The 21,828-nt window shown below is 36.9% G+C and overlaps 1 protein-coding gene across 1 annotated transcript; it reads right to left on the reverse strand.

The window, feature by feature from the left end:
• Positions 1-373: 373 nt before the first annotated feature.
• Positions 374-21,817, reverse strand: LOC139115908 (lysophospholipid acyltransferase 6-like). Its single transcript, XM_070678330.1, has 12 exons — positions 21,687-21,817; positions 17,008-17,153; positions 15,244-15,414; positions 13,715-13,770; positions 11,291-11,345; positions 10,869-11,049; positions 9,831-9,921; positions 8,613-8,714; positions 7,542-7,645; positions 6,801-6,998; positions 6,097-6,248; positions 374-5,629 (listed from the first exon to the last, which is right to left on the reverse strand). Exons 1-12 carry the CDS (start codon positions 21,750-21,752, stop codon positions 5,443-5,445), a joined length of 1,509 nt encoding a protein of 502 aa, XP_070534431.1. The 5' UTR covers positions 21,753-21,817; the 3' UTR covers positions 374-5,442.
• Positions 21,818-21,828: the final 11 nt, after the last annotated feature.

Below are 21,828 nucleotides of genomic sequence, written 5' to 3' on the forward strand. Positions count from 1 at the left end.
TGTGATATGTGGCCAATAATGTTTTGTCAGATGGCAGCCATATTTGATTTATGCAAATTGGACATGTTTCCCCAAGGTAGATTCGAGTAAACTTTTAGTACGTTGATCTGGGTTCCTCTCTCAAATGCATTCTGAAGAAAAAAATTCTGTTGCAATTGGTGGTGGGTTGGGTGGTAAAATGTCGTAGATTGACTGGACTATTAACAGCTCAGCCTAAAAGCTGCAATAACTGTCACACATACACCGCTGACAAAATTTGTCGGAATTTCTATCAGCAGTGTCCAATGTCACGTGAATGCAGCTATAATTAGTAACAACCCTGTGACACCAAACAACCGATTTGATGAAATGAAGATGCAGATCACACACAGTGTTTGAAACACAAGGATTTGATTATTTATTGCAAAAGAAAATGCCTCAAAAAAGTGATTTGCAAAACCATATACAAACACATTTGATAAAAGCATAAAAAACTCATCAAAGGTAAGTAAATATTGTGAAAATGAAAAAAAAGAATTCCAAGAAATCCTGATAAATAATGTGACAATGGCTTGTTTGAATATGTATCTGCTTTTTTAAATATTTATACAGCTACATTTGAAGACTCATGGCAAATTCTCTTGCTTGGGGGCGCTGTTCAAGTCCTCATGGGACTGACTTGCATTATAGAGTGTTATTTTGTATCATGTCTTTTCAGAATCTTTGCGATCTGCCACTACTCTGTCGTGTGGCTTTAATTTTTGAAGTGTGGAGAACTTGCAAGTAGTTGAATGTTTGATTTGGTTCTGAAGCTGATCATTCATGTGGTGCCAGTTTTAAAAGACATGCTACTGTTGATGTCAGTACTTAAAGATATCTGATCAAAATCAAGGTTACATAAATGCAGATTGTGTCAACCATCCTTATAGGTAGCTGAACAAGAAACTGAACTTGCTTTGCAGAAACCATGCTAACAGGATCTCATCAAAAACTTACAGCTACTGTGCTTTTGAACATATTCCAGCAGACATACTAAAAGTAGTAAAAAGCAGTAACTGTACACTTGTTTTTGTTTGATTGCTCACAGCAAAGAACACCCCATAGAATCTTTCTGCTGATCAAATCGATAATCTTGCCCAAAATATACACTGACATGACAAAATGTCAAATTATGAAGAAATGCCATCCCTACAAGAACAGAATTGCCATGAGGACTAGTAGATCCAAGGAATGCCTCTGGCACAACCACCTTTCATCCAGCTGACCCTTGACCTTTTCATTAGGTGATTCAGATCGTGTTTCTGATTGGCTAATCTGGATCACAAGAAAATTTCTGAGCTGCATATGAACTCTTCAAGGAAAATGGCTGCCAAGGTGGAAAGCACTGCAATGGTGACTCATCAAATTTGAATTTGCCAGAACAATTGACATGGTAGGGTATATATGGACTCTCTCTCTCTCTCTCTCTCTCTCTCTCTCTCTCTCTAACAGCAAAACAAGTATCTGTCAAAGCCCTTTTTTTTGATCTAATTCATGACATGAAAAAACATGGAACATTCCAAGGCAGGACCAAAAACACGATGTTGAACTGTGAACAAGACACATTCCTTGGAAATACAAAGTTAATAGACAGATACATTATGTTTTTGTTCAGAAGAAATACACATTTGCATAAATATGTATGTTTACATTAACAAAATTTGCAAGAACCCAAAAACCAAGCAATATTCCAGCACTGACTGTTTTCTTTTTGTTTTTCCTATCGTTCCCAGATCCATTGAAAAGTCATCTACGAAGTTCAATGCTGCAACTGTGACAACTCATCTACGAAGTTCAATGCTGCAACTGTGACAGCAAACTCAAGTATCTTGGTAATTTATAAAATTACCCTGAAAAATTCCTTTCATAGTGTTTTTTCTATCATAATAACTTAATAATATCATACGGTGCCTACATTCTATAGCTCCACAAATAGTAAATGTGGACAGATGGGTCTACGCAATGGCCCCTACACAATAACTGAACACATTCTTTTGGGGTTTCTTATCAACTTTGGCCTTACATGCCTTATCGTCTTGGTTTCACAGTAAAGGTTAATGACAACAAGCAACAAAAAGGCTTAGATTTTTTCATGCCACATGCCCTCCACCCCAGAGTGCATCAGTGACTTTGAACTTCATGGAGCCTAATAGTGTGCCAAAAACAGATCATTTTCTGCACGGAATGAATCCTTACGAGACCTTGCGCAGTTGTGGCGTTTGCAGGGCATTGTTGCATGGCAGCATGGTACAGGACAAAGGGAAGGAAGCAACGTCTGCAGCACGAAAGTCAATAAATTTCAGTTCAAGTACGAAGATCCACAACTGTTGCACAAAGAATGATCTGTTTCAACTTGGCTGGTTAATAGTTATCTGGTAAGATCTTGCCATGAGTAGAACAGTCATCTACTTTCATGGAAACATCCTCGTCACTTTGAAATACACAATTTTCAAGGTGTACAAGCTGAACTTCCTTTAAGTATTGCATTCTGGGATAGCAAGGTACTACATTTATCAAGGCAAGAACCCTCTGCTTACATCAAAGCCCATTTACATATTGATGCATATGAGTAAAGAGGTGTGTTAGGTCGCAAGGCAAGACTGACTGACACTGGGCCAATGCTTAGCTGAAGAACAATTCTGCACTATCCTAGGGGGTATGTTTGTATTCATTCACCACCAAAAGCACCTTCAGACAAGCCTTGATTTCTACCATAGGGAGGGTGTGGCCCAGTGTCATTCAGGTATGCCAGTGAAGTATGTGTATCATTTCACATGATATTTCATCATAGCATAGTAAAAATATACATTTCCAGTTGAGAATTTCAAAACTGCTGATCACTTCAAACCTACTTCTACTACAAAAAATCAGATGTACATATCAATTAATACTTTGCACAGCTTTGTCATCTTTGCTTTGCCAAAATTTCACAGAAATCTTACAAATCACAACAAACAAAAATACATTATAAATTACAATCTTGTTTTTTATCAAGGAAGTACCTCTTCCAAAAAGTATATTTCCAATCGAACCAAGCAAGTCCACCCCAATATTATAATTTTTTGAGTTTAAAATAAAAACTGACAGTAAGCACATGCAATGTTTTTGATCATACAAGGCATTTCTTTTTTTACCACTGTAATGCGTATATTATTTCAAAACAAGGCTTGTTTTCTACCACAATAGATTGTACATTATTTCAAAACAAGACATTGTTTTCTACCACTATAATACACATACATTATTTCAAAACGTGTCTTGCCAACAAACTATTCACAAAACATTTTCTGCAGAATCATAGCTACTGGCACTGTACCATGATCATTTTGAATGTCAAGGTCGCTGTGACATGACTTTGTAGCTTGTCAGTCCGTCAGTAATGCTCTATTTTAATGTTGTACGCAAAAACTCACCGCTGTTGCACCTACCAAAGAATTCATCGAAGCCCATACTTGAAAGATCACATGATCACTGCATGCCCTTTTAAACGATATTTGTATGCACCCTGTCAATTCTGTGTGTTTCACATCTACTCGTTTTCATTTCATACAAAAATTTTAATTTACATATGACAATTGTAATTTATTTACTTAATTAACATATGGGAAAATATCGAGAGTCTAGAGGTTGCTGGGGTTATCAGAGTTTCAAAGTGTGTTACCGGTAGTTAACACCTGTTCTTGCTCCGTTATTTCAATAAACTACTTTCATGCTGACATGAACTTGTACATTTAGACATTCTAGTGCTGTACATTTATTTGAACAATCTCAAGAACTGCAATATACTCTGACACACTTTGTATACTCTTCATGCACCCCTGACCTCTGACATGACCCTGGAAGGAGTCAAAGGTTATTGGACTGAGAAACAACTGCCTTCATACTGCAGTATATTTATAAATGTTCACAATTACCTATATACAACAGTTCTACAATTTTTCTGTCATGTATAATATCACAGCATTAATGGCCGTTCTATTTTGTCTTCCCCTACTGTACATCTAAGACCTCTACTGACCGATGGAAGCCTTTTTTCAAGTTGAATGCAAATACTCTCTTTTGACATTTGCTACTACCAGCTAATAGCTCTGACTGAACCTTATTCATATATCATTCTTTGAATAGACAAATTTAATGTTTTTATGAAGGAAGTCTGACCGAAGCTACCTTCAACAGCGTTGATGATGCCTGATGATTGCTAGTCTTTCTAAATTACACAAAATAGTGACAATTTTCACAAAAAATTACACATCATGCTCTATATCTCTGCTTCTGACTAATTACCACTTCTTCTAAACTTCTCATAATATTTGCAAAATTTCTGTCAGTCAACACCGGACACTCCAAATTGGTTGATGACAGAGAACCGATGATAGATCAGCTGCATCATGGGATATGGTGATTTAGTCTGCAATCTTTTGGAAATATCACCTAGATCCAGAATATAATGTCTGTTATACATACCGTATACATACAAACCAGTTATCGGGGCATCTCAATGTGACACTACAGTCAAGCCCTACAGACATACAAATGGTCCATCAGAAACCAACATGAGACTGAAATGTATCATTTGACTTAAAACAATGAATAATTATCATATCTGGTTGCTTGGGACAAAGTTTTTTAAACCCAAAGGTATGTTGGATTCTGTAATAATTTCATATCTTTTAACTACAGACAACACAGAATAATAAGGGTACTATCTTTTCTTTACTACAGACAGTAGCTGATTTCTCTCAATGTTTTTGCTTATTCATAATTTCAAATAAGTTTCACTTTTACGGAACTTTAAATACATTGAGTAGTCATTATGATGTAGCTTTATTCTACTTCAACAACTGTACAGTTTTTTTCACCATTTTCTACATCTACACTAGTGTTACGCCTACATTTTGTTGCGGCACTAAATGGTCATCACCTCGCTGTGATTTTCTTTGATATAAAACCCTGACCTATCATTAAATTTCAACGATCAGTATTGTAACCTTGAATGAAAATCATAGAATATTTTGGACACTTTAATGGAAAGTTCACTTCTTTAATCAAAAATAGATCACATCTTTGCCACTGAATACTGAGAGTATCCCCATAATTCCTGGGAGAAGATTCGGCAAAATTGAATACTGTAAATGCCATGCGTAACAAATTACAAACTGGCCCTATTGTGTCGATTAGCGATTTGTTTTAAAATCTGTTGGTAAATTAAGTTGTGATATATGTTTTTTGCTTTATAGGCATGTTTCACAAATTCTCCTACATGAATTTTATTTGTCAGCTTCCTCCAATCCCCACCTTTTCAAGCAATTTAATCAAAAATCCGCCATAAGAAACAATAGGGGTTGTACCAAAATTCTGCAGCAAAAGGGTTGAGGGACCGCTTCACAGCTACAGAACCCCACCATCACTTACGCCTCACTTCACTCATTGCCTTTTCTTGTCACCATACACATTCCCACTGGTCGTAGCCTGTCGGAATCCATCTGGGAGGGAGTTCTGAATTCCCTTCATAGTTTCGCCGTCTTCACTGAGCTTCTTGCGCGGCGCCGTTCTCGTTGGGAAAAACAGCAAGATCAGAATGGCAGCAAAGTGGAAACTGAAGAAAAATGACCTGTAAAAGGCAAAACAAAAGGTATCAATTACCAAGTGAATACACACTTGAAAAAAAACATCCATGTCTTTAATTTGCATACATTAACCTGCTGAAATTTTTTTAAGAATATGAAATACACAGCTAGCTCCCTGCTTTGCTGAGATCAGTGGCAAGGTATGGTGGGAAAAAAGTAAGCGAGACAGAACAAATTGTTACGGCTGGTACTATTTCCTTTGGGCAGGTAATTTTGCAATGTTACCTGCCTGGATGTCTGGCAAATGGAGAACTGGGTGATCAGAGTGCGCCCTTAGTGGGCAAAACCGAATGTGATTGATACTTCCACAGTCTGTTACAGTGACCAGCCATTGAATCTATGAATACATTCATGCACTCAGTTGTCTGTGATATTTTCACAATCTTTAACCACAAGCTGCAAATGGTGGATATAAAATCAACAGCTTTAAGACAGGAACAGAATGTCTTACCCAAAATACTTTATGATAAGGTCATTCCTTAGTAACGTAAATGGCAAAATGCTGTACGCCAACACAATATGGGTGAACACCAAGGTCACTAGGTCATAGAAGCTTGCCATGAACTTTGACCCCTGGAAGAGTGGTCTGACATTGTGTCGCACCTGAAAGTGAAAGTCAAATGCTCTGGATGAATACAACATATACAAAATCCTTTGATATTAGACGGCTTTTAAATCTTGTTTACACTTTAGTTTCACTCTGGTGGCGTATCTTATGAATGCTGCAGCTTCAGGAAGTGATTTTAAACAACTGCATGGGAAGAATTCAGTTTTTTATCACTGCATCCTGACCAAAGTGTTTTTTCCCCGTTCAAAAAATATAACAGCATATGTCCAACAGCCTTTCATGCATTGACCTTTCATAGAAGGCTGATCGTATAATTATAATTCAAACCCACAAGTGCTTCACCTTGTTTGTATTTGTCATGTTCATATGATTTAGATCTGAACTTTCCTAGTCTACTTTGAAGTGTCAAAATCTAAATACTCATTATTCTATTCTCTTCCTTTACATGAAAAGTTTTAAATGTTTAGGAACGGCCTCCCTTTGGTAGAAACAGTGATAAAACATTCATCTCAGCAACAACAATGTTAGTTATTGCATTTGTCTATCTACGAAGACAATTTTGTCACTGAACCATGAGGGCGCTCTACCTTTCTGGCTGCTGCTGTCATGAAAGCTGCCGATATGAAGGTCCAGAAATAGCCTGGATAGAATCCATGCCAGATTGACGACAGGACAAAGGTGAAGAACGTCCTTTGCAGCGGAACACGGTCGTAGCACACATATCGCAGCCAGATGTTGGTCTGTATGTTCCAGTTGTCAATGAGAACTTTGAGACTGGTGGCGGTCTATCAGCAAAATTGGAAAAAAGTAAAATATCACGTTTTAAGGCCAAGACTGAGAAACACTTAGCCCATGCTATTAAAGCTGTAGTACAATTCAACACTATCTTAGGGGGTATGTTTGTATTCATCCAACATTACATGCACCCTCAGATGACCACTGATGTCTAAAGTAAGGAAGATGTCGCCCAGTATTTTAAGAGTGTGCCATTTCATACACCAATAATATCTTGTTCTGAAAGGATGGGCACTGGAGAGGTTTGCAAGATTTTGTAACATACTGCTCAACCAGTAAATTCTGGTACAGCACGAACAGCCCACTGAAGCAGCTGTCAAAGATTGTGGTACGAGCTCAGTGAGGCAAAATTCTGCGACAATCTCAGATACTGCTTAACAAAAACTTTGCCAAATGACATGGCAACATACAACACCCCCTGATCAACGTACTGCCACTGACATGATGAGATCACAGATGACTAACAAATATGATGACATGACTCAACCAACAAGGAGGATACACTTCCATTCCGTGCAGTAGGTGACACACACCTCAAATGCCTTGACATTGATGTTGGTGACAAGATTCCACTTGGCATTGCCCTTCTCATCATAGCCATTGAAACCAAGTCCAGATGCATTGTTGACAGCATCAGCTGTGAATATTGACAAAAAAAACGAAATGTTAGAAACGAGATAATCAAGCTTTGTCATGCAACACTAAAGAAATAATGTAAGGCTCTCCATGAGAAAATTTATGGCAAAAATTATTGCGGATTTTACTGTTATCATTTGCAAACATCTGATCAACATCTGGGTCTGAATATGCTAAATCATATTTGATAGTGAATTTCTGACATATCATAACATTTGTAGCATTTACTGGGTTTCTCATTAAAGCAATCTATTCATACGTTACCAACAAAAACAAAGAATAAATTTTCACAACTGAGGAATATGCAAATTATACATTTTGATTTAACCCTTTGCACCCTGACCCCCTGGTACCCTATGACATCATGCAGACATTTTTGTCCGAGCCGGGTTCAAAAGGGTTAAATTGGCCAAAACTCTGATTTTGCAAGGCTATGGAGAACACTGTTGCCTATTACTCTTCCACTAAAATGGTTAGCTAGACTCCATAGTCTATTGTCTTCTATCACAGCGGTGTGCTTTTGTATGGCTCCCTGTCATATTATGCTAGTGGGCTGCACTGTGCCTTTCAGTCGTATCAGGTACAGGCTTATGAATATGTAACTGTGTTATGCTAATGCAAAGAGCATGAAGACATGGTATTCACAAATAAAGATGCTGTTGCGGAATGAATACAAGACTGTTGGTTCAAACAAAATATGGGTGTATTGTTGTCCCCCCCCCCCCCTCTATATGTAAATCTTCAGGTTTCTCCATAGAGTACTTTTCTGTCATCTGAAAGTATGAAATCGTTATGGTACAATTTTCAGGAACCGGTACAAAAAACGATGACCTATGCCTGACCCTGTTTGTAATCACAACAAGGCACAATGGGTCAATGCACTGCACTGGGTGTGGTTAGATATTTCTGCTACAATGGTGGAGGGGGGGTAGGGAGATGTTGGACAGAGAAATGCAAAATCTACTCACCATAAATCCAAGCAAAGAAATACTTGGATTTTGCTACTTCCACTGACAGCCACAGAAACCAGAATTTGTACAACAAACTTGATCTGAAAACCTCTTCATTATCTGAAAGGCAAGGAACACATAATTAATAAAAAAAATCAAAGAAAAGACAAAATTTCAGGTGAGATATACGCTCCAAAATTGAAAGCTTGAAACTTTTCTCTGAGGAAACTATAAACCCTTCTCTTTTGTAATGAAAAATAACGCTTCTGGATCATTGTGAACAGTTTGGGATTAAAGAAATAAATGATCTACAGTTCCCTGATATTTGAAATTCATCATGGCTACCATATTCTGTGTTAACTCTATAGATAACAATTAAAGTTTCACAAAAACAAGAAGGTGAAAATTTCAATTACTAGACTGGTTTCAGAGTGAGTTGACACTAGCAGTCAAGCAGAAAGTCTTGTGAACCTTTGAGTGTCACGAAAAGTGTCCCTGAGATGCTTTCTACAGTAGATCGTCATGTATTGGTGATATTCATTTTGGCAGGAAAAGGGTTAACCCTTTACCTGCCAAGTTCATATTCCACCATCAGGTCAAGTTGGTTAAAACTAGTGAAGCAAAACATGTCCCATATGCTGCATTTTAACAATGAGTTGAAGATTTGAAGGTCCCTGAAGACGGAGATACTGTAAACATGATTTTTACAGACTAACGCTGCTATAACATAGCAAGCCAAGTAGGTGAAAATACATATGGTTTTGGCCCAATACTGCTTTTTACTGACTTGGCAGATGGGAAAGTGATACTGTCTGGCAGGTAAAGGGTTAAAATTGTTCGAAAACGAGGGCTTGGCATTAATGTGTTCATCTCCAAATTCCCTGTAAACAGGTCTACACTCACCATTGATAACAACGGACTTGGCCCAAATCATGATGGTGAAAGAGTTTATGTAAATTTTCTACAAATTCAGTGAAGTTGGTCAGCCATGTCAGCATACAGCAATGAGTAGCCTGTGAGTGAAGCTTGTCAGTTCTGGGAGCACTTAAGTTTCAGATTTTGAGAAATCTCGTAACAATATTATGCATTGAAAAGTGTCTTTGTATAAAACTTACAGATTTCACGATAAAAAATTTACAAAATGCACAGCTGTTCACTGAAGAGGATATTTCAAACTGAGTACATCATTAATGATGCAATTTTCTCTAACGTTTTACTGAAAAAAAAAGCACTTACAGACATTGTCCATGAGGGGGTACTTTGGTACCACTACCACAAAACAAAACACCATGGCAACGCTGAAGGCCAATTTCCCAAGAACTGCCCTCTGTGTAACATAAGCATAAATAAAAACATAAACATAAACATCAAATCACAAGTGATAAAAGATAAACTCTTGGAATAACACTTGATTTCTAAAATGGAATTAAAAAAACAATGAAAAACTTCTTCAAACATCAGAACACTGTGAAGTATGTGGTGAACTACTGACATAAACAGATGATAAAATTAAAAGAACAGAGAAACACAGTTGAAAAAGGTAAGTTTTAATGAGTTTGTTAAAAATTACACACACACACATGAAAATATAAAAAAAATCAAGGAATATTGTCAGATGTCAAAAATTACTAACAGCAAAAAATCAAAACAGATTGACTTCAAATGGGAACATCAGACCTAGAATAAAATCAACCCAACATTCTGAGTTGAGAAAATCATTGCCTGCCTGCCTCATAACCTGTTCACCCCCGATTCCAAAATAGACAGGTCGACACTCACTATTGATAACAATGGGTTTTGGCCAAACCATGGTGGTGAGAGGGTTAAGGCCATATAGTATCTGCACCGGTGAAAAGTTCTGCAGAATAGTGTTCTCGCAGCAAGATACTGAGATTTTGAGAACAATAATGAACAAAGGCTCCTTGACAATGTGTTTTTTGGATAAAAATTCATTGAATTATGATTCTCGCATAATAAACAAAGTTCTCTACCTTTTGATTGTGCCTGAAATTTATTGAACAGCTGTTCTAAAGAGGCACTTTTTGGACAAAGCAAGCACGGCCAATGATTTTGTCAACACAAAAACATAATATGTAAACCTATAAGAAAAAAATTTGCGAAGCAAATAAAACAAAATACACATTTTTGAAATTTTTGTTCATTGTAACAATAAACAACAGAAAGGTTAGTCTCATTTTTTTCCCACTGAGGGAATTTTAAATCTTCTTGAAACGATCATTTTGTCTTCTGCAACCAGTCTTCCGTTGTACTCACCCAAACTGGAGGCTCTTTGTGGACAACTATTTCTTTCCCGTCCTTGGTTTTAACAATGTAAGGAACCAGGTGCCTGCCCTCAATGAAATCTATGTAGTTTTGGTAAAAACAGACAGGGCCCACAACAAGCGCTTGAAAATAAAACATGTAGCTATAGTACTCTAAAACCGAAGGCATTTTCCTGCAGAGGGGAAAAAATTAAAAAACAGAGAAGACAGAATGACATATTTTGTCCAAGTTTTGTGACATTTTGTTTCCACGGTTACTCTGTGTAGTTTGATATCTGACTGATTTTCAAGCTGCGAATGAACAATCAAAAATTTTGTCATTTTCAAACCTAAATGACGCCGTCATTCACACTACTGTAAAATGGCATTTGCCCAAAAAACAAACGAACATCACAACAAACAAACAGCTCTTACTTTGTCCGCATTTCTTTCTGCTGCTTGTTCAAATCCTTGTCCTCTCTTGTCAGACCTGATAAATGGAAAATCAATCAATCAATCAATTCACATATTTACTAACTGAATGAATGAACTCTGGTACGCAAAACTCATTGTGGTATTTGCGATTCAAGAAATATGTGTCTCTACATGTATCTTTTATCATGGCTTAGTGGGTAGTCAGTAGCGGCTGAGACCCTCCATTAACCCTCTGAGTGCAAGAGTCAATTTTTGTCGCTTATATAATAGACAAGTCATCGTTGATGACACAGTCCCCACTTGTTAATGGGTACTTTGATTACAGGTCCTCAGAGAGGATAAAGTCCTCTTCATTAGGTCTGTGATAAAAATACTTTTGAATAAAATTGCTTGATACATGTCTGAGTTGTAGTTCAGGACATGAAAAAATCGTAATAAAATGGCCACACGGTGGCCGTATTGGATCGTATCACAAAACAAATAAATGTGCATATGTATGACATAGGTCAATATCCTTGTAGCAAATTTGATTAAAATTGGTTGAGATATGCCTGAGCTATGGCTTGTACATGAAAAAATCATAACAAAATGGCCGCACAGCAGCCACATTGGATCGTATCACAAAACAAATTAATGTACATATGTATGACATTGGTCAATCTCCTTGTACCAACTTTGAATAAATTCGCTTGATACATGTCTGAGTTATGGTTCTGGATATGAAAAAATGTAATAAAATGGCCACACGGCGGCCATATTGGATCGTATCACAAAACAAATTAATGCGCATGTGCATGACACAGGTCAATGTCCTTGTACCAAGTTTGAATAAAATCGCTTGATACATGTCTGAGTTATGGCTCTGTACATGAAAAAATCGTAACAAAATGGCCGCACAGCGACCATATTGGATCGTATCACAAAACAAATTGATGTGCATAGCTATGACATTGGTCAATGTCCTTGTACCAACTTTGAATAAAATCTGTTGAAACATGCCTGAGTAATGGCTCTGTACATGAAAAAATCGTAACAAAATGACCGCACGGCGGCCATATTGGATCGTATCACAAAAAAAATTGATGTGCATAGGTATGACATTGGTCAATGTCCTTGTAACCAAGTTTGAATAAAATCTGTTGAAACATGCCTGAGTAATGGCTCTGTACATGAAAAAATCGTAACAAAATGGCCGCACGGCGGCCATATTGGATCGTATCACAAAAAAAATTGATGTGCATATCTATGACATTGGTCAATGTCCTTGTACCAACTTTGAATAAAATCAGTTGAAACATGCCTGAGTTATGGCTCTGTACATGAAAAAATCGTAATAAAATGGCCGCCTGGCAGCCATATTGGATCGTATCACAAAACAAATCGACGTGCATCTGTATGACATATGGAGTAATCCTTGTACCAATTTTGAATGAAATCGCTCCAGGCATCTCTGAGATATCTGCGTGAACGGACGGACGCACGCACGGACGCACGCACGCACGCACACACGCACGGACATGACCAAACCTATAAGTCCCCCCCGGACTAATAATCAGATAAATTTTTTTCAGTTCCAGACTATTTTTTTCTGATTTTTCCGAAAACCTTGATCAAAACCTGTTGCCAATGAAAAGTTTTGTCCATTTGGTCCAAAACTATCAAAAAGAATTACAGAGAAATTCATAAAATTTGGTAAACTGTTGCACAAAAATTTTGGTGGGAAAAATTACAGCACTATTGGGTTAAATGTAATTTTTGATGTACTTTCCATTTCTTTTTGTTCTATTTGTAAAATATAGTCCCCTGTTCTACTCTCAAAATTTCAAAATAAAGCCGAGTGTTCAACTTGGCATCACAGCCTCAATGTGTGACATGTCTGATGTTATTGTTAATAACTCATTTTTTTGTCAGGACAAGAATTCATTTATCAATAATGACATCACATGTTGTACATTGTATTTCAACATATGTTATGGAAAAAAAAAGATATGCTGTTTTCCAAGCACGAAAATTGTAAAAATAAAATCGAAAGTTACAGCTTGTGCTCTTTTAGTGAAGGTTTCAGATGAAGTAAAGTATCAAAGCTAAAATCCCCTTTGCACGATACTTGAAGTGTTTTTACTTTCTGATAAGGTGATGGCTGTAGCCCCGTCACTCAAGAAAGTAAGTAATGAACGTGGACAGGGTTTTCTTTTTGTGAGAAATTTGCGATTGAAAGGAATATACAGACTCTCTTTTTACAATACCACTGAACATATATAAATCATTGTCAATATTATCAAAAATTGTAAAATTTGCATTTAACACTGACTGTAACCCCAAAAATCAACGACCACAGATAGTTTTGCAGAATTGTATTGCTCCAGTTCTCTGTAATAGACTTGTGTATGTTCAATATAACAGGAACAAATTAAACAAACTTACCATCATGGAGGCTGAATGCTAAACTTGTTACTTTTTCAGTCATCACCATCATTGGTCTGAAAAAAAAAATCAGAGAAAGACTTGAGAGCTACTTGTACCTCTGAAGTAAAAATTCCTCAAATATGAACAACATTCACAAACAGTCAAGTAATCCCTTCCCTGCTGTGTTCACCCTGCCATCATTTGCATTATCAGGAAAAGTTGGTGAAAACCAATAAAATGAAATATTTCCCATGTGATGTATTTTAACAATAACATGCTTGACTGTCTGACGACTCCTGAGAACATACATGAATATGATTTTCATGGATTTGACTAAACTGTGACAATTGACATACATAACAATAGGTACTTTTTACTGATCCTCGGGGAAATTTGATTTCATGCTGATTTTGAATAATAATTTCCCTGAGGTACAGGACTGAGAATAGCGACTGATTATCTTTCACAAGTCCTCAGCTTTATTCTTCAGACAGTATTACACACAGACAACTTGTTGCATGTTAGGAAGTCACTCTCAGGGTCAATATGAGAAGTGTATTTATGTCCCTCTTGCCATATATAGTAAAATTAAGATTAATGTCAGCAACGTTGCTGGCAAGGGTTCTCCACAAGGGGGTTTTGAGAGGTGGGCCACCAACCCTGTTTTTGGAGCACTTTATTCATATGCTAATAACAATACACGAGAATGCATTTCACAACAAAAAATATGTAAATTATACAGTTACGTAAATTGTCATGCCTTTGTTTTTTGAGCTGGGGAGAACACTGAATCTGGCACAAACACTGCATTTACAAAATCATTTTAAAATTAAAAGATAGTGTAGTGGTATGTTAACTGGTGTGTGTACTTAAAATAATGCTGTACTTTGGATTTGCCTCATATTACGAGTGCAGAACCACTACAATTATATAATTAGGATACTAAGGGCTCATTTTCTAGAAACATGTTTCAAACTACATCTGCTGAGATTTGATTCTATGTTCTCTGTCTGACACTTAGTCGCTTAGTGTCGCCAGAGCTTTTTAGACAAGGCATTTAGATAACCTAGCCCTGCACATGGATGGACATGCAGCGACTGCTGATCATCTACAAATGTCTGGTTGTGTTCTCCTGACAAACATTGTAGTTTGGCTCTTTTGTTCAACTTGATAGGTAGTTTCTTTACTCATTAATACTTTACTTCACCATCGTGGAAATTTGCTTGCGATTTTAGAAATTTGCTTGCAACTTTAATAATTCTAACGTATTATAGGGTTTGTGGCTGCCAAAAGTGGTAGGTGTAGTTTGTGAACATCTCGTACCTGATGTTGTTCAGCGTGCACATCTTGATGTTTGCCATGGGCTATCAGCAGCAATATTTTGAATGCCATTAGAATTTGGTTGACATGGAGCAGTCAATCTTGCAAAGATGTCTACAACTTGTCGTCCTTTTCTTTGTTTTTCAGACCACTCCATGTATTTTTACTAATATGATTATGGGCATACCTAAGGACAAAAAATACCACAAAACTAACTGAGAACTTACCCAATATGATCCATTTTGTAAATATTAATATTTCTCAGCTGCTGGCTAATGTGTACGGCTGACATGTACACCACGGCAAAGGCCAGAACGAACTTGTGTATGACCTTTGGGTTCATAGTTCGCATCATGATGTACGGGACAGTCGCCTGAGTCAACAGGTGAAGAAACGACCTAAAGGGGAAATATTTCAAGATATAAAGGGTGGTTAGAAAATCAAAAAGTCTTATCAAATCATGCACACTTCCAAAAGAATTTCACTCCATGATGAGACAAAGACAAAGCATCAAAGCCCTAGAAAATGTAACTTTTGACGTCATTTCAGGTATGTTCCTGAAATGATGTTGATATTCAAAAGTTCAACAACTTGTAAGCACAGCATGAATATGTTCAATATTCAATGTTGTAACAGACAACTGAATTTTAGATGGGACTAGAATTCACTTGCTTGCTATATAACTTTGAATATTGTACACAACATGTTTTTGCATTTCCACACACTTCAGGAGGAAACAGCATGCTTGCTTTCTGACATGACAATAATGAAAACATTATTAAAAGTTATAGCTCTCATCCCTTCAAATTTCAATACAATTAGATTAAAGAACGAACAAAATTTACCTAAATAATAACCGTTTGTCATATTTTACACAAGAAGAGCGTAGGGAGGGATTGCATTTACAGTCCATTTTTATCCAAATTATCTGTAACCTATACAATGGCCTTATCTTATATCGAAAATAATAGGTGGGTTTGGACCAAAGTTCAAAGGTACAGGAGCAGAGGAAATGTTTTATTTGCAGTGATAAGATGAACCTCACATATTTTACATAGTTAGGTCTAGTGGGGTCTAACATATCTCCTCTTTGGCAAAGACAGACTTGAGCCTCATGTTTGTCATTTGTCGGTAAGAAGCTCTTTTTCTTCCATACATAAATCTAGGGCTATTTTCTGAGTATAAAATCAAAAATCATATTTTGAACAGTCATTTTCAATTTCTCATTCATTTGATTTGTTCAGTAGATCTGAGGTCCTTGCAATATTTTGCAAACTGTGGAGAAACATATAATAAAGTGTATGAATAGAAATAATACACTAACTGTGAACCAAATAGAATATATCATTCACATATATTTGCATATGTTTAGCATATTTGCACCTTACTGCTAGACTACCAGGCAATTACACACACAACGCGGTTACATCATTTTCCAAAGTCCATTACACTGATATGGTCACTTTACTTTTGGAGTAATACAGTAATCTCAAAATCAGGACTGTGTGATTCATAAATTTAAATATTTGGGCACAGGAAATAATGAAGCTGTTTAATCAATGAATATGCATACAGATTAAGCAGCTTTAGTAAGTCTGGCACCATTTATTGTGAGCAGATTGTGTCCTGCCCCATGAGGTTCTTTAAACTATAACTTTCATGTGGCTTCATTGTTTGACACTTCAATACAGAAAGAGTTTCTTTGACATACAGTGACTACCACCTGTTGTGGGACTACACTTTCATGTCCAAACATGAGGGCATTACTGGCTTGTTCTATTTACTTTGACCCACCAGTGTGCATGTGGTTCATTTTTTCAAAACGTCATTACATAATGCAAAGGGGCTGAATACATCAAAAGGAATGACCTGTCCGCTCTAAACAGCTGCAATTTGCACCATCCCTGTACAATATAAACGACTAGAAGGTTCCAATTTACCCTAATGACAGGGATGATAGGGTGGCAAATGAGGCATATCTGTCAACTTACCAAGAATACGAATACCATCCTATGTAAAGACCAAAGGACGCAGCAAACAGGTGTCTGGTTTTCGGGCTGACTTTGTACGGGTGAAGGAGAGTACGAAACACAATGGCTAATATTAGGCATGAAATCTGAAAAAATGCAAAGTTGACCTGCAAAAAAAGAATATAAACAAAGTAAATTTCAAACATACAATAGTGCTTTTTATTTGTTATTTGAGAAAATTACTTGCAAGGAGTATGTCTCAAGACACCCAACTACCTTAACTGAAGTGTTGTCTTTACATTATTACTGTATTTGTGTAGCTGTAAAGTTTACACTGGGCAAAAAGTCAATGGTTTTGGTTTTTTATTTCCAGTCATAAAATACAATCTGAAAAACAATGAACTCCTGCAATGCTGATCACACATGGTTTGAATCAATGAATGTAAATGAAACCAGGCTGCACAGTTTGCTGGGGTTGTTATTTATGAAAAGACATACCCCCATCCCCCCCAAATTAGCACGTAAATTTTCATCCATAGAAATTACAACATCATTTTATTTCTCTGTTCTGTTTGGGAGTAGGGTTCTACATGTTTTTTTGTCAAAGTCTTTTTCAGTGTGTGCAAAGATTTTGACCAACTTAAAAGACTTCTTGCATAACACCATGGTTCAGAGATGTAGAAAATTGTGCTTGTAGTTGGCAAAAATAAAAGTACAGGCAGTTACAAGCAGTGTGTGAGCACCTTGAGTCTCTGCAAATGTCCTGATTTTTTCACTGAACTAATAAAATTTTCACAGCAGGCAAATTTTAACCAACAACTGGTTGTTTTTGCCAGTTGCTGGCTATTTTCTACATCCCTCAATATGCACGAAAAAATACTATCAAAAAATGCCAGAAAACAGAGACTTCATCCCTAAACTAGTGCTAAGAATGAAGCAAATTAAAATTTTTTCACTGAATTGGCTTCTCAACAGGACTGACTTTGCAGCATTGTGGGCCATCATCAATGGCAACTTTTGGCCTGAAGCCGTCATTGAAGCCATAGTGGTCCACACATGAAACATGCCCTCTTTATGGATGAAATTAGTTGTCAAGTCAACCTAACAGCACCCCCAAAATCACGGCTTTCCCTTGAGAACTTGTGAGTTACAGCACATAAACAACACCGGAGTCATATTTACCGTCTTTCAAAGTTTAGCAAGAGTTTGTGTGGCATGGACTGGGAAACAGAATAGGGCACATTGCCAGGTGTCAATTTCCAATTTGCTCATAACAGTTTCAATTACTGTTTCAGTGTAAAGTCCTGCAATAGTTGATGCAAGAATAGGTTTTTTGCTCATTGTTTGTCATGAAACTGCTGTCACTGAAAACTGGCACACCAAAACTTGTGACCAGATATCCTTTGTAGAATGCTGACCTCCGACCACACTCTGAGATTATGTTGCAAGTCTTCAAGATTTCTGCATGCTAAAGTATTCTCATTAATAAACTACAGTACAACCTTGATGTCTTGAGTTTAAATTCTCTTAATGGCTGACAAAAAGTTTCTTAATGTAAAAGGTTTATTTACTGAACTACTGATGATTTTTAAAATATTTTTGTTGTAAATGTCATCTTATTTCTTGTTCTACTCCCCAAAGCATGTTGAGATCCACAGTATTCAGCTCGTCAACTCAGTCTGTACACATGTGTAGACTGCATTGTTGTTGTTGACAAATGACTTCTGGTCTGGATGACAAATTCAAAGGTAAACAATAATAGTGCATTTTACACCTGTAGACGCTGTATTAACAAGCTAGATAGTTGGTTTTTCAGCATGCCTTGGGGACTAGAACAAGAAATTGTCATTGACATTAAAACATAAATCATGAAAAAAATTACAAAAGTCACAGCTACTGGACCTCACCTTGCTGTTTGTAAGAAATGTTTTGTGAAGGTTTTTTGGCGAATAGTTTGCTCTGGTATCCACAGAAAGGCAATGTTCTTATCATCAGTCGGTTGGGAATTTTTTTTTAACTCTGTGGGCAACTGGGAAAAAAGCCAAGTGGGAATGGCAGGGAGTTTGATGTAGTGGTGTGCAGGAATTTGACAATGGTGATGGCAAAGTCATGTGGTGCTGGGACTGAAAAAAAAAATCGAAAAATGACACAGAAGTGGATTCATTTTTATGCAGAAGCGGTACAAAACCCATTGCATATTCACTTCTTTATGGCCCGCTATTTTTCAATCAAAAGGGCAAATCCTGCATATCCACTTCTTTAAGATTGCCTACCATATTTCTACTAAAATATTTCTGATGTATGAAGGGAGATACAGCCTTGAAGCAAGTCTCTATTTACGTTGCTCTGAGTCCATCGATGACAAAATGCTAACCATTTTAAAAATTTCTGAACACCCTGACCTTGTCATGGCAACAAAAATGTGGATGAGAAACTGGAGAACCAAAAACGTATGTAGAATTTACCTGATCACGAGTTTTTGGTGATACCAGAGAACCAGATTGGTACCTCTCGTTTTAAATTTATGTGTTCAAAGACAAATGAGTTACAACGATCAGAAGATTTGTGCAATGCTATGTACAATTTTTTTTATAAATTATGAGAATTTTTTTTAAGCAAGCGGATGTCCAGCCACACCTTCACTCTAATCAGAACCACTGATACCAAATTATTGACTGGGGCTGACACAGTTTAAGTTTCGGTCACACCGGAAAATACTATAACAATTCTCAAGTTGATGGCAATTCAAAGGAATGACTGAGTAGGAAAACGATTTTATTGAACTGAAAAAATTATAGTTTGGAATCCTTTAGTGACTATCAACAGATTAATTTTTATTACAGAACCATGAACTGTTATTTTATAGGGTCAAAGGTCAAACAGCTAATCACAACCAAGGTCAGAATGTGACAATGAATTTGGACAAGAACTCTTTAAATTTCACATCAATGGTTGCCATGACATGAATAAAAATAAATGTCTCCGCGTATTGGCAAAACAGAAATTTTAATTTCTCAAGTCTGGCACCATCTTGATTAATAATTACTCATACATAGTCAGGCCTGACAACCTGTTCCAGTGATCGCGCATGGCTTGGTAGCTTGTCAATATTGTTCTTGTTCACCACTTTGAACAAGATGTTCTGTTTAATAATAACATGATTTCCAACCTTGCGTTTGTCAGCTACTGTTATCAGTTACCTTCCTGGATATTGCTTGAAATTCTTTTCTACATATTTTTCTTGAAAATTTCACTGGCATAAATTTTTGAAAGTAAATACTCCAAACCATCTACGAACAACTTGATTACTTTGAATATTTGTCCTGTAAACAAACACCTACGCAGATACTCGAAAAAGCAGAAAATTTTTCAAGACATTCTTTTCCCCGGGGTGTCTATGAAAATATCAACATATCATTCTTTGGCTGTTTCAGAAAAATTAGCATTCAACAAATACATATAAAATAGTAACAGAAAATGTTCATATTTTTCTCAGGTCTTTGCTGTAAATTGAATGGTCACATTATTTGGGATTTTTACTATATCATCCCCCATCTCTCCAAATTTTAAAACATTTAAAAATGATGATTTAAAACAGGCCAACAAAAACAAAAGATTTTGACTTGTGTTATTGATTTCAACACTGTTGTTGTAGTGTTGTTATGAGACTGTTATTATTGTTCAACAATATGCGTGCTTACATTTTGGTACAGAACTGATTTTTACAATACATAGTTCATATTTTTAGAAACTTCAAGCAAATATTGTTAGAATCGAAGTATATTTACAGTCTGTATGTCTACTCGACTCAAAATTTAACAGTATTGATAAAAAGATTAATGATTATCGAAATATTAACAGAACTTGCTGACTAATGAAGTTCGTGTAAATACAGATCGTCCTGATAGGGCTTTTTACGATCAGGTCATCGCATAACTGTGGTCCCGCAATCCATTTGTCAAAGAAGGAATCTTTTGAGATTATTTTGTCTTTCTATGTCAAACCGTACACCCAAAAATGTTGTGAGATGGCCGCCACTCAAAGTTTTCAGACTGCAAGTCGACGATCGGTGCGGTGTAGGCGCCACACCCCTCTCCCACTTGTCATTTCCGCATTCCCCTTACGAATCAACATCACAAGACACTGATTACAGCAGCGTTCAAAGAGCTTATGCTCGATTCACACATGCTCAACTAAAAACTGTAACAAAAAGATGCCAGTTGTCTAAATTTTGTGAAGAAAATTATCGAATTCATGACAATTTACTCCCTGACCGGCGATCTATCTCTCAATCACGCAGTCTGTCGCACTCTAATGGCGCACGTGTGTCACATCATGGTAAAGTTTGTTGACCTCTGAGTATGAAAATATAAAAATGTTCCGTCGATAACGTAATGTTTTACGTGCAAACAGTCACGAAAGTGACACATTGGCAATCGCACTGTGGGTTTAACGGGGCTTCTTATTTGCTGGAAAACATTTACTTGATTAAGCATGAAAAATTGTCGTCTTCGGGGACCTCGCTTGTTGCTTAGATTTGAATGTTGTTTTGTGTTTACATGGATGGTGTCACCGGTGCTATGTAATTTTCAAGGTGTGCCAACTCGTCTGCGTTACAAAAACGACCGATCATTTTTTGTACACGTTTAAAAGAGCGCTGTTATAATGAACTTGGCAGAGTTAATCACCGTGTTACCTACCTGATCCATAGGCAATCCCGATTTACGGGACAGAAGTTGTAGTAGTGACCACAGCCCGGGCGCCATGTTGGGTGCTTTGGTCACTAACTGATCACACCATATCCTAATTTCTGATTGGCTGATTATGACCCTAAAATTAACA

This window comes from Ptychodera flava, chromosome 17 (assembly GCF_041260155.1).
Source record: "Ptychodera flava strain L36383 chromosome 17, AS_Pfla_20210202, whole genome shotgun sequence".
Taxonomy (NCBI): domain Eukaryota; kingdom Metazoa; phylum Hemichordata; class Enteropneusta; family Ptychoderidae; genus Ptychodera; species Ptychodera flava.

Bases quoted from the DNA above. Each gene is read 5' to 3' on its own strand.
- LOC139115908 (XM_070678330.1), bottom strand. From the start codon at position 21,752: ATGGCGCCCGGGCTGTGGTCACTACTACAACTTCTGTCCCGTAAATCG. The intron at 17,154-21,686 runs GTAGGTAACACG...CTTTTTTTGCAG, and splicing joins CGGGATTGCCTATGGATCAG to GTCAACTTTGCATTTTTTCA. The intron at 6,249-6,800 runs GTAGAGCGCCCT...TTTCACTTTCAG, and splicing joins TGACAGCAGCAGCCAGAAAG to GTGCGACACAATGTCAGACC.